This window comes from Pygocentrus nattereri, chromosome 19 (genome assembly GCF_015220715.1).
Source record: "Pygocentrus nattereri isolate fPygNat1 chromosome 19, fPygNat1.pri, whole genome shotgun sequence".
NCBI lineage: Eukaryota > Metazoa > Chordata > Actinopteri > Characiformes > Serrasalmidae > Pygocentrus > Pygocentrus nattereri.
The window spans coordinates 10,498,790-10,513,237 of NC_051229.1; the positions used below are offsets into that span (position 1 = coordinate 10,498,790).

Sequence of the window (14,448 nt, forward strand, 5' to 3'; positions counted from 1 at the left end):
CATCTCAGACCAGTCTGCCCATTCTCCTCTGACCTGTCATATCAACAAGGCATTTTCGTCCACACAACTGCTGCTCACTGGATATTTTCTCTTTTTTGGACCGTTCTCTGTAAACCCTAGAGATGGTTGTGTGTGAAAACCCCAGTAGATCAGCAGTTTCTGAAATACTTGAGTTGCGGCCATGTGATTGGCTGATTAGCTATTTGTGTTAACAAGCAACTAAACAGGTGTACCTAATAAAGTGGCCGGTGAGTGTAAGTATTCAACCCATCAGCTTTTTTTTTTTTTTTTAATCTATTTCCAACGCAGCTACTCACATGAAATTTAGACCGGACATTTGTATTAGCTCAATGAACATTACATACACAATTGTTCTCATTATTTTTAAGCCTAGTGTTTGTGTGGACTGTTCCAACTTTTTTTCTTTCTACAGAGCCCCCAGTCTCCTTTGCAGCATGTTTTGAATTGTTGTCCTGCTAGAAGCTACTCTCAGGTCTTATCCTCACTGTCGTGGTGGATGGCAAGTTTCTTCTTAAGAATTTTCTGGTACATGGCTTTTTTCAGCATCCTTTCCATAAGTTTGTTTCCACCAGTACCGTGAGAAGAGAACCAACCCCATACCATGATGCTTACACCTCTGAACTTCATTGTAGGGATGGTATTTTTAGGGTCATAGGCAGAGCCATTTCTCCTTCAAACATTATGTCATATTGTTGCCAGAAAGATCCATTTCTATCCTTTCAGACCACACAGCATTATCTAAGTAACCTACAGGCTTCTCCAAATCTTCTGTTGAAAACTTCAAACAAGCTTTAACATGGCTCCTGTGCATGGCCAGTTAATTGTCAAGTGATGTTCCTTCCACTTGAGGATAATGGACCTAATGATGCTTATAGGACCATTTAAGAAATCCATCAGTAACCTGTGCTGCTCTTATTGGGAAGGTCTTGGGAGAGCTCTCCGTGTTACCCATCATGAGATGTTTCTTGTGTCAGCTAGGTGAGAATTGATTTTTTACTCACACTCGGAAGTGGGTACGTCTTTTTCAAAGAATGGAAGTTCTAAACTATCAGCATGCACTAACCTAACTGATTCTAATTAACACAGGTAGGAGAACTAATTGGTGGAATCAGCTGATTTTGTGCTTTTTATTACTGTGTTCAATACTTTTTGCTTGTGTTATTGCATGTTACTGGACATAAATTTTTATGGATGGGGATAGCTCAAATTCTTTAGCTGTGTAGTTGTATTGTGTTAATACCAATGTCTGATCTAAATGTCATGAAAATAGTTACACAGGACATGCGTTTATTTAAAAAAAAAGTTTTTTGTTTAATACATATTCACACCACTGTATTTTAACAGAGCAAAGGAGTCAATCTATAGTCTTTAAGAAAAACAAACATTCAAACAGTCAGCTAATGTTACCAGCCCAATCAGGTCATACCTTAAACTTAAAGACAATGGGTTGCAGATATCAAACATGATACATTTGCTAGATAATATTGAAAGTTGTATTCCTTTATGTTCACATGAGTAAGGCAGGGCTGAGCAATATGCCAGTAATCACAGTTACCATGATAAATTATCACTATATGTCACAATATGCCTCCCTGAGCATTTCCTGGATAGTGTCAGGACTTAAAAAGACTCTCCAATGTTTGATTACAAAGAGAGTTTATTTATTCCTGTATATATTAAATGCTGAATACAAATAACTGTATTCATTCATGTTGACAGTATTTTTATGTGGCACTACTTTGACTCTTCCAATGTATCAGACGTTAGAAAAATAAATATTGTGATATATTGTGTATGATAAATGTCTGGATATATAATAATGTTAAATTTTTTCCATATCGCCCAAATCTAGAATGTAAAAAGAATTTGTGCTTGGTGCTTTTCTTCATGGCACAGAGCTTCCTGTTGTGTGTACAGCAGCCCTCAAATCACTACAAATCCATTGCTGTCCGCCATTACTTTGGTCAAGATTTTGGTTTATAGTGTGCCAGATCTGGTCATAAAAGAAGACCCTAAAATACACTCAATATCTTGACAGAGTATAATGTATTGTTTTCTGCCCGTTTTCAGAGCCAAAAACAAATTAAAAGAAAGTCAGATTATTTAGTCAACAGTATTCATGTAAGGGTCCAGCCTGTGCAGCCGGCTGCCAGCAGAGGGCAATGGCAGCAAAGTGCTATAACTTCAGGGAAAACAGAAAAGAAACAAATGAGAGTAATTACCTCAAAAAAAAAAAAAAAAAAAAAAAAAAACACAAGAAGGCTTGAGCTACAATCTGCTCCAAGCCATACAAAAGGTGTTTACTCTAAGAGCAGACAAGTGAAGCATGAAGTCTGCCTTCCGTTTATAATTACATTGGAAGAGTCTTTTGTTTTCTCGTCATCGTTTTTTTTCATGTTTCTAGTTCAGCCTTTGTTCAGCACGCTGTTTGTTTGCCATTTTCCCACCTTTTTATTTCCTGTTCCTTGTGTTTTACCCATTGTCACCTGTGTTGTAGTGGTAACTCCACAAGCTTGGTTCTGGGTCACCTCATCCCCAACATGACAAATTAGCATCCCAGTAAATTACCACAATAAATTTGTTTAACACGCTTTCTCACAGGTTTTCATCTTTGCACTTGGGTCCACGTCCCTGCTGTCCCGTAACAATTCAACTGCTTGAGAACCTCACCATCAACTGAACTGTGTTTGCTGGAAGGTGGATAATTAATTTGCAGTTTGTTTAAGTGAAGTATGTCCCATCTTTTAAGGGGTATTAAGAAACCTTTCTGTACTGGGATGAGGTATGGGTCAGACAAAAATGGTTTACAGAGAATATCTACAGATGGATTTATTGTTCACAATGTAAATATGACAAAATATGAAATCTTAGGTTGAGTTTTTTTTTTACCTAGGTTGAACCAAGAAAATGGCCCCATCATGGTTGACTACAATTTAATATGATGCTTTACGCATTTTAAGTGTCAGGCTTGCATCATGCTCAAAGTTGTACTGTAAGTACATAGTCTGGGAAGTTTACATTCCACCTTCTTGGAAGTTTGTAAATAGTGATTGTGAAAATGCATTTGTTGTTCATACGCTTATCAATTATTATAATTAGCCATTTTTCTGAAATAAACCGTGACTAAGCTTACTGGGGACGTAAGTGGGCTTTAATGGTACCCTCACATTTATTTACCTTTGTCAATTTCATATTTTATTTAACCTGCCATATACATTTTGCTTGATCATGTTAAGTGAGATTAAAAACTCATATGACCCCAAAGCTGACAATGTCCATATTTAGATATTTAGAGAGGCTGGGTGATTTTCTCTTATAATCTGTGCACAAAATAGTCATTTTCTGTCATGCTCCTACTCAACCATGATGTGGCTTTTTTTGTTTGTTTCAACCTAGATAAAAACATATCAGATTTCATATTTTGTCATATTTATATTGTGAACAATGTAAATATGACACTGTTGGCCCAACTTGCTAAACTGGAAAATTTCCACATTCATAAAGGACACTTACAGATATTTAGGTAATGTTTTAAAACTGTACAGAAATACAAGTACATGCCATTAAAACACTCCATGGAAAGAATTCTGAACAAATGTATGACTATAATTCAAGCAAAATGAACAGAACACCAAAGTTTGGTCTTAGAAAATTCTGCTAAAATGTTTTGCATGGTCACAATTAATGAAAAGCAAAATATAATAAATAAATATGAAAATCACTACCAGAAGTTAGAGCATTTTTATTCAGATGGTCTACTGTATATTTCTATCCATATGTAAAAACATTTGACTCCTCTACGCTCCTGCACCTCCTGTAAAATACTGCACTCACAGCCAATCTTGTTGTTTAATCAGTGGAAAACACTCATAAATTAAGCAGTTAATTGGCTTTTGTTTTACTTATTAAACTTACTGCCAGGAAGGAAAATTTGTTTCCTACTCACAGTGACAGGCTCTTCAGGTTTTTCTTGAATCAGTACTGCTAAACAGCAAGACGGTGCTAACCTCTTGCCAGTCAGTTTCTGCTGTTCTACTAAAGTACATGGATAGGAGTAGGTGTACCGTCTAACTGGGTGGAGAGGTGGGCAGAGACACTTTGGACAGCTACACTCTTCAAAGGCCTTAAAAGGAAATTCCAGTGATTTTTCAAATCACATCATCATCATGTCATCAATGCATCATTTACGTGCACACTTGCACTTGTCAGTTGGAATTTTTTTTTATACCATAAAGACATTCTCTGACTCATTTAGTCTGGAGTGTTGCTGCCTCCTTTCGTGTACCCAGTTGGTATCCCCTTCAATTTCAGCCAATGTATCTCTTATATTTGTGCAATTCTGGTGAATCCCTTTGGTGGTCAGCCAGTCTGCTCCAACAGGTAGTTGATCGTGATTTCAATGCTATCCCTATTTGTTATTCATTCTACAGAAGAAGAGAATGTGTGCAACCTTTGTAACAAGTCAAAGTAATGCCCAACTGGACTGCCAACTTAAATGTTTACACCAACTAAATTCAGGAAATGAGCAACATAAGGTATATAGTAAGTGGATTTTTTTTGCGTTAGGTGGGCCTATAGTCCATTACATTTCCTGGACATGTTATATGCATTATAATATGACTACCCTCTACAATTAGGAAGATTTAAGCCAACATCTTATACCATGGTTATAGTTTGCTAAACTATCTTTGATGTGACTTAATTGGCTCAGCTGGGATCTCCTTTGTTTACAAAGTCTACGATGTCTGTAAAATACTTAGCCTCTCTCAATTCGTCAGTCGCTTGTCTAGTTTTTTGCCCATTGTTTCAATGAACACTTCACATACTGGTGATGGCAAAGACACGCTAACATGCTGACCACAATTGCATTACTCAACTTAGTTGACTTAAATTGACAACCAAATTAGTTGGCAACCAATTTAGTAGTTGATTAGTTGATGTCATTACACGTCTTTCTCTCATTTACTAATCATGTATTGACAATACCTATTGAGTTAAGAGTTAACAGCAGCACAATGGCTGCCTCAATAATAAAATCTTCAAAATTTTGGGAGCTAACCTCGAAAAAAGGTTGTCAGTTGTGCCATTTGTAAAGCCGACTTTAGCTGGTATAGGAACACAACCTCCAATCTTAGTAAGATACACCATGTCCCAAACCACATACTAGCACACTAAATAGTGTGTAAAAATAGCGCATATACCATAAGGAGTGGACTCATTAGTGTAGTTTGTGAAGTGTGTGGTTTGGGATGCGGCGATAGTTCAGCTAGCGAGCTAGTTATATAATGTTAAATTCCATCTTACTTCATGTTATGAACTATTTTGCAATGCATATTCACTGGAATTGTTAATGCAGTTGGAACAGAGAAGCAAGTAACTGTTATTCATATCAACCCTGTTCAATTTCCAAATAATGTTTACAGTTTCAAACATTGCAACGTTGTCTTAACGTCGAGTCAGAGGTGCATTTAAATATGGCGAACACAAGAGAACATTTCCCAGCAGTTTTCTGTTCTCCACAAACATTTGGCTCCACTCACAAACAGTTTCAGGAGGTAGTTCTCTGAACATACAGGGTAGCTGGACAAAAGGTTACCGCTGAAATTAAGCGTTTCCACAACAATGATCAAATGTAACTGTTTAGAGAACAGGTTTGCCACAAATTAATTGCTACTTTGCACAGCCTTGGTTTTAAATTTTGACAGGAAAAATATATTGGTGTTTTAATTATCTTTTGTATTAGTGGGAAAGGTCTTGAAAATTCATGAATGTTATTAATCTTTGTGATCATTGTTTGTTAGCAAATACAACCTCAATTTTAATAGCTACATAATAGTTAATTTGGTAATCAAATGATTCATAATCCAGACAATAGATTATTAGTTTTAGAAAATCGATAGATTATTCGACTATCAAATAAGTCATTTGCTGCTGCCCTACTGACTGCATCCTTGACTTCACCTCAAACCAGCTTTCCAAAAAAGAAAAAGTAAAGCTTCTTTCCAAAGGTTCAAAATAACATTGTCTAACAAGTAATTCAAAAATGTCTTCAAAGAAATTCAGACTTGAATCCATTCTGTACACAAGACACAGTGCTATATACATTATATTGCCAAAAATACTCACTCACCCCATCCAAATCATTGAATTCAGGTGTTCTAATCATTTTCATGGCCACAGGTGTATAAAACCAAGCATCTAGGCCTGCAGACTGCTTCTACAAACATTTGTGAAAGAATGAGTCGCTCTCAAGAGCTCAGTGAATATTCCAGCATGGTACCGTGATAGCAATGTGGAAGCAATTGGGAACGACAGCAACTCAGGCACAAAGTGGTAGGCCATGTAAAATGACAGAGTGGGGGTCAGCAGATCCTGAGGTGCATAGTGCACAGAGGCTGCCAACTTTCTGCAGAATCTATCGCTTCAGACTGTCAAACTTCATGTGGCCTTCAGATTAGCTCAAGAACAGCACAGAGAGCTTCATGGAATGGGTTTCCATGGCCAAGCAGCTGAATCCAAGCCTTACATCACCAAGCACAATGCAAAGTGTCGAATGCAGTGGTGTAAAGCGCCACCACTGGACTCTAGAGTAGTGGAGATATGCTCTCTGGAGTGATGAATCACGCTTCTCCATCTGGCAATCCAATGGAAGAGTCTGGGTCTGGCGGTTGCCAGGAGAATGGTACTTGTCTGACTGTGCCAAGTGTAAAGTTTGGTGGAGGGGGGATTATGTTGTGGGGTTGTATTTCAGGAGTTGGGCTCGGCCCCTTAGTTCCAGTGAAAGGAACTATTAACGCTTCAGCAGAGCAAGAGATTTTGGACAATTTCATGCTCCAACTTTGTAGGAACAGTTTGGGGACGGCCCCTTCCTGTTACAACATGACTGCGCACCAGTGCACAAAGCAAGGTCCATAAAGACATGGATGAGTGACTTTGGTGTGGACAAACTTGAATGGCCCACACAGAGTCCTGACCTCAACCTGATAGAACACCTTTGGGATGAATCGGAGCAGAGAAACAGTTGAAAACCAGGCCTTCTCATCCAACATCACTGTCTGACCTCACAAATGCACTTCTGGAAGAACAGTCAAAAATTCCTATAAAATCAGAATCAGAAGCAGAATACTTTATTGATCCCAGAGGGAAACTGCAGTTCTAAACAAACTCCTAAACCTTGTGGAAAGCCTTCCCATAAGGGTGGAAGCTGTTATAGATACAGAGGGTGGGCAGACATCATATTAAACCCTATGGATTAAGAATGGGAAGTCACTCAGCTTCATATGCATGTGAAGGCAGACGAGCAAATACTTTTGGCAATATAATGTATTTACACGTTCATTTTTTTTAAATGCCTTTTCTCTTCACAAAATCAGTGCTGTGAAAATGCATTAGTAATTACTTCTGTACCTTTAAAACACAGTTATTCTGTGCTAACCAGGTGTCACTGATGCAACAAAAAGAACATACATACCAGCCACATTCTGTACCACAAAGGTCAGCCATTCTCTGCGTTCCTTTTTCACACTGTTATCCCAACCTGCCAAGCAGGAAAATCTTGGTGGTCTGGATCCACATTCACAAAGGACTCATTTCTAAACCGCACAACTTCATACCATTTATCCCCACTGCCACTGTCTGGATAAAACACGTTGTATCCCCAAAATGGTAATGTTACAGCAGGTAAAAACAAAAAAACAATACTAAATGGCAGTTAATGCAACAAGATTACATACTTTTCCACATACATGCAGTCATGAATTGATCCTTGTTTTTTTACTTGGCGGGAACGGCGGTGCTGTGACGCAAACAGAAAATCCGCAGTAGGGCAGACCATCTCATTTCGTTTCAGCCTTCATTGGGCTAAGCAAACTTCGAAGGACAGCCTTTGTAGGCCACGCCTTCAAAGGATCCAGTCCCTGAATTGGACAACACTAATAGTCAGCCAGACTGGGGAATTTTAAAAAAAAAATCATTCAATCCCACTGATCCACTCCATTTTCTAAATGAGTTCATCTCAGTAAAGAATAAATTTGTGGTGTCTGCTTGTCATAGAAACAACATGCTTGACAGAACGTCATAGTCTTCTCAACACCGTACTCTAGACACAAAAATTCTTCCTTCTACTCAATTCTGAACAATGTTATTCAATTCTTTCTTTATTGTTGGCACGGCCACAGGCAGTAAAGCCATTTTTAATGACCCAACCATCAATGCAAGCTACAAAGGTTCAGAGTTCTACAAAGAAGTTGTCACTCTGCCTTGTCAGTCATAGCTGCAGTAGCATAACCTTTACAGTTAGAGAATTCCAGCGAAATATGATTTGATTCAACCATGTGTCCAGCCAAACAGGCTCTGGACCTCATGTAGAAAGATTAAAAAAAATATATATATTTTATTTTATTTTGTTTTTAATGGTTGATGTTTGTGAATGTGTGAAAACTCAACTAGTCTGGTGCACTAGTGGACAAAGTACATAAATCATGTACTTGAGTTGAAGTAGATACGTGAGTAAAAGTACAAAAGTATTTGCCTTCAAATGTACTTAAGTATCGAAAGTAAAAGTACTAAAGGATTAATTATGACTAATGTCCTATCATCATTTTGGTAACGAGACTCGCTTCATTGACTCATTTTAAGTGAAAATACTCCAGTGTCTCTCTTGACAAACAAATCTTTTAATTGAATTTCATTAATTAGTCTCTGATAGACTCTGAGTCTATTAAAATTAGTTTCAGTTCAAGATTTATTTGCAACTTGGTTACAAGTTTAAGGTTAATACAAACTTGTTTTAAACTCCTTTACTCTATTGCATCTGTAGGTCTCTTCATAATCAAACTAGCAAAAACAAATTTACTATAAAATGAAATACCTTTTAGTGGTCCAAGGTGAATAACAAATTGAAAAGAGGTTTTAAAAAAATATATATAAAAAAGATGGTTAAGAACAAAAAAAAAAATGTAGTAAACACGTATTTATTTCTCAAATCTTATTTCCCCCATGTAACGATAATCTTGATATCTTTACAGGGGAAGAACAATGCAATGGACAATGCAGCCTCTATTGTGTTTGATCAAGAGTTTTGAGACTGATCTCTCCAGTTTAACATTCTTATTTGTTCTGACATACTAAACACCTGTCACTACCTAAAAAGGAAAAAGATTGTAGACACTGACGACAGAGACAAAATCTACCATAAACTTACTTGCAGACATGCAAATGGAAGCATTTGAAATGGCCCTCACAGTCACCTGACTTCAGCATTTTAACATGTTGTATATGCAAGATGGCTCAAGAATATCAAAGAATTAGGAGCATTCTTAGGGAAAAGTGGGTGAAAATTCCTAAAACAAGAACAGAGACAGCTGGTTATAAAAAAACTGTGATATTGTACTTGTACAAATGTAGCCTTTACACATGCATAAATTATGTATTTTTTCATTTAATCACATCTGAAGTAACTCTGAATTAGTGTTTCCATAAAAAAAAGTTTACTTCAAAATCAACCTACAAATATGTAATTTGGCTGGGAGCCTAAACTATTGCATACAACTGTATCAAGGCATCCTTGTCACATGTCATACTTTAGAATGTATATGATTTGGGCCTTTAATCCAGAGGAATACACTGTTAGAGAAAAAAGGTCACAGCTAGGCATTTCCACTTTATTAATACATTACAAGAAAAAAATACAATAAATTCAGTCAATGTGGTCATTTTATATGTATGTTAAGGATTATGAGGGTGTAGACAGTGTTATATTAAGCACATTATCACTGCTTTAATATATGTTGTACCTTGTTTCAGAGGTCCGTTTAAAGCAGGCTCAGTCAACAGAGATGATTTTAAAAGACAACACAATTATTTACTTACTAAGCAATTTATATATGCATTTCTCATTTTTAATACCTTATTTTTAACAGCCTTTCTCCTCAAAGCCAATAAAACACCCCCACTGAAAGTTCTACCACATTTTAGTAAGTAATCTTACAAAGCCAGATTAAAAGCTTAAATAGAGCAAAAAAAAAAAAAAAACGAAAGAAAATAAATTGTTTCAATCTTATTTTTATTTTGTAGGTAAGAGATTGTTTTTTGGGACCTTCATCTTTCTTTAGACCCAGATCCCACATTTAGATTAGATTAGATTTAGATCCCACATTTCTCATCATAGATTAGATCAGCACATACTTGTACCATTAGAAAGACTAGTAGTCATCCTGAAATTAATTTATTTCACTAACGTATTTCATTAGAAGTCTGATATTTAATAATCTTCCATTTCTTACTCTTTTTTTCCACTCATTCAGGTTCCTGTTCATCTGTTTCCATATGATAATAGTCAAAGCCGTAATCATAAGTATCTACTTCACTCTCGCTGTCTGTCTTGTAACACCCATCCAGCTGTGAACAACGGCCTCCACAGAGCGATAGCTTCACCATGGCGTTGCACTGGAGATGCGTGTGCGGTGTCCAGTTTTCTTCTGTGCATCGGGCGGTTGAGTTGCTGCATCTCAGTCTTTATTGATAAACAGGAAACGTTAATATTAGTATTAATGTCTATTCATGCCCTCAGACAGTTGACCACCACTCAGTGTCATCATCAGCATTAAACAGTGCTGTATGGTTTTTTTTGGCACATTGAACTTGTTTAGAAATATATCAATAAGATCAAAAGGAGAAAGAACAAACCCTTTCAGAACCACAACGCAGTCACGACGCTTCCACTTCTTCTTTATTTTTAGGATTGCATCCTCCATTAACATGTGTCCATGCAAGGTAGTCACACTGAAATACAAGACAGCTATAGTTTTAGTCTTTACAACACATTATGTTAGTATTTCTTATTCCTGGTTCTGGAGTACTACTCCCTAATCAACTCATTAACAAAGCTTTCCTGACTTCTGGAATATCTGGATGTTTGACAAAGAAAAATGTGGAACAAAGCAGGGCCACCAGAACCAGGACTGAGAATCACTTCATTACAAGTAACAAAATTCAGACCTCACAAATGTAGTGAGTCAGAAAGAGATGGCCTAATAACCATCTATTTATGATATGAAGTTGTAATTAAAGGATCCGTTGCATTCATTCTACACACGCATGACACATGCATGAAGATAGCAGCATAAAACCTATTCTTACCAGATTTTTTTGAGACTGGGACAGGTGCTAAAGGAGAGGATCCTGGTAGCGCAGCGTTCATTCAGGTTCCCTATTTCCAGTTTCAGTTTCTGAAGACCAGGAATACCATGGAGGATAGACATCAGCTTATTTATTTTCTCCTCATAGTCATAGGAACTAAAAAAAAAAAAAGGAAAAAAAATGTGTTATAAGGAATATTTTAGGAAACAATTTAAACTTTATATAAGACGTCTGTGTGGTAGTCATTGTATACATTCATATACAAACATTTGAACATGCCTGTTCAAATAATGTTTTGCTGATTTTCTGAATGAAAACAAATCCTCTACAAAGAACAGTAGCTTTTTTCTGCAAATGCTAGGGGTGCCATTTTTCATAGTTTAACATTTTTAACAAAGTGAACAAAAATATATAAATTGTGCCATCATGTTTACATAGATCACATTTTGTTATTTATTTTTTATTATGTCAAATTCAGCAAATAAACAGTAATCATGCATTAACATGTGCACAAGTGTGTTCTCTGTAGAAAATATGTTAACTTGACCAGTGGCAGCCAGACTTTTGCATACAACTGTAAGTAGAAACACAAAGACTACTCTTACTTCTCCTTTAAAAATTTGAGACATCGCATTCTGTAAAGGAGGTCAGGTCCACTGATGTTCAGGATCACAGAATGTGGAACCGTGAGGGAAATGAATGATGGCGAGGTTTCTGTGTAGTTTACACTCCTGATTTTAACAGTGACCCTTAAAAAAACACAGGAAACGACCAGTGACTGACATAAATATGATAATTAGAAAAAAATGTAAACCAATCATTGTGATGGATTAGCAGCCTGCCCAAAGTGTTTTCTATACCCTCCGCCAATGACCGAGGAGAAAGGCTTCAGTGCCCCCATGCAACCCAGGAGGATAAGCAGCTTAGATAATGTGTGTATAAATCATTTGGTGTTCAGTGCTGGTTGGGCGGGTGGGGAGGGGTTATTTCCTTGAATAAAGTTGGTTAAAGTTAATTCCCTCACACAAGGTGACAATGTTCTTTTCCAAGTTTTGATTCCTCCCCGTGAATAAACCACCCACCCTACATAACTGTTTATAAATGCTTGTTCCAATAAGAATCATTATTTATAAAGGTTACATTTGCCAATTTTGATCAAAGTCAGCTAAAGTAGCCTTTATGACAGATGACGCTTGTTGTAATAAGCAGTTAATAACAGTTATGTATGGTTATGTCAGTTGTAATGCCAAGCTTATGTAGGTATTATGTAGCCTTATGAACATTATAACAGAAGTGTTACCCAAAATTTTATAAAACTAAAAAATAAGACAAAAAATTATTTTTTCCCCCCCCAGAGTTGAAAATTGTTCTGGGGTTAATACAGTTGGCTTGGAATTTCACAGTAAATTTGATAGTTAACTAGCTAGGTCAAACACAACAAACAAAGACTGATTTAAAAGGCTTACGTGGAGTCTGTGTGGTTTCTTTTAACAGTGAAAGACGAGCAGGCACTGTCCTCATCATTCTCGTTTTCGAGCAGTAGACTATTACAAAGAATACATAATGGAATACATTCTGTAACAAAAACACTTGATTCATTGAAACTTTTTTCTCTGAAGACATTTAGTAACAAATTTATAGAAAAAAAAATATTATTTACTAATATGGCCTCTGAGCCCACAACACCATCACTGAACTACTTTATGACTGCAATAGCATGAGAGAGCTGACTAACTCATGTATGAACATACAAACTTGTGCTTGAATGTGTAAGGAAAACAGGACTTTTTCTTACCAGATATTACAAAGACTATTGATATCTTGACAGAGATAAAGGATGTAGAAAGCCCAGGTTTCAGTTAAATGATGTATGCCCAATTCCACCTCCTTCAGACCAGGCACACAGTACAGGAAACACAGCAGGGTGTTCACCTTTTTAGGAAAATCTGTGGAGCTAGTACATTTTTTTTTTTTTAGAAGTTAGTTAGTTAGTTTAGAAGTGAAAATATAAACATTCTGGAGCAATAGTTACTTTCACAGTAATGATCAAACAACTAATGTGCTACCAGCTGTGAAAATCGCATCATGGACCATGAAATGAGTCTTTTATTGTGTAACAGACAATTTGGCATGAAATGCAGTGAAATAAAAACACGGAGGTTCAGAAAATGGTGTGCAGATGCCATTCATGTTAAAGTGCCCAATATTTATTGGTTAATGTACACCATGAGGGAGTTATTTCGACAGTTAAGTGTTTATCTGAATGCTCTAATACGCAAAACAAGTGACCTTTTTGACTGTGAACATGGCATGGCACTTGGCATAGGGCATGCTTGTTCTAGCATGTACCTAACATGGGTTAAACAAAAAAAGCATATCTGCAGATCTGCCTGGATGGATGAGTCCAGGTTTATTCCGCAGCCTATTGATAGAAAGCTCAGAATTTGGCAAAAGAAGCATGAATCTATCAAAAGTTTTAATAGAAGTTGAAACTTCTGGGTCTGGTCAATTTATTTGCCAGTCAGTTAACAGATCTCATTGTAACATCTTAACAAAAGGTCCCCATTTGTATATTAGTGATGGATACAAAAATTCCACCATGGAATTCAGCTGTTTTGGGAGTGGCATAGTTATCCAGACTGTATTACGGAAGAACATTTTATAATGTCAGTGGTGATTCGGACGCTTTGGATGAGAAACATTTCTGTAGGGAATGTCAGAACTTATTCACAGTACTTAAGGCAAGTTTTTACCACTTTACAAATAGGAAACATAATAAACTTAACTGTGTGTCCTCACCTCTCAGTTAAGCCCTTTGTGTCATAGTATGACTGAAAGAAGCTTTTCCAGTTAATTTTCTCTGTGTATTTAGTCAGGATGAGTGAAATGTATGCAAGAACAGCCTTCGTATCAGGATTGGAGGAATTACATCTCAAAGACAACCTGAAATCAAGCAAAAGATATGTTAAAAAAAGCTTTTGAATTGCATGATAAAAATTAATGCACAACAACAGAAAGAAACATCCTCACTTGAATTCATTCCTGGCATTCCTTCTCACTTTTAGCTCAGAGCAGAGATCCAGTTCATAATGTTCTCTCTCTTCAGCAACTCTATAATTCAAAACAAACTAGTTAGATTCAATCACTTCTATAGTTTGTGAATGATTTAATTATTTTTAAAAATCTCACTAAAAAGTGAGGAACTGCTAAAATTAAAATTCACAGAGCTTTGTAAATATGTCACATAACATAGTAATCTTGGTGCTATGCAAATATAATAGTATCTAT

The 14,448-nt window shown here is 36.6% G+C and overlaps 1 protein-coding gene across 1 annotated transcript in view; it reads right to left on the minus strand.

The window, feature by feature from the left end:
• Positions 1-9,677: 9,677 nt before the first annotated feature.
• The window catches only part of LOC108433072 (NACHT, LRR and PYD domains-containing protein 4E), a 40,540-nt gene continuing 35,769 nt past the window's right edge, over positions 9,678-14,448 (minus strand). Inside the window, exons 6-13 of the mRNA XM_017707374.2 lie at positions 14,191-14,271; positions 13,960-14,103; positions 12,956-13,114; positions 12,627-12,704; positions 11,766-11,909; positions 11,161-11,316; positions 10,708-10,803; positions 9,678-10,534 (exon numbers count right to left, since the gene is read on the minus strand). Of these exons, the coding sequence (XP_017562863.1) occupies positions 10,318-10,534; positions 10,708-10,803; positions 11,161-11,316; positions 11,766-11,909; positions 12,627-12,704; positions 12,956-13,114; positions 13,960-14,103; positions 14,191-14,271 (1,075 nt within the window). The 3' untranslated portion in view covers positions 9,678-10,317. The remainder of the gene's footprint in view (positions 10,535-10,707; positions 10,804-11,160; positions 11,317-11,765; positions 11,910-12,626; positions 12,705-12,955; positions 13,115-13,959; positions 14,104-14,190; positions 14,272-14,448) is intronic.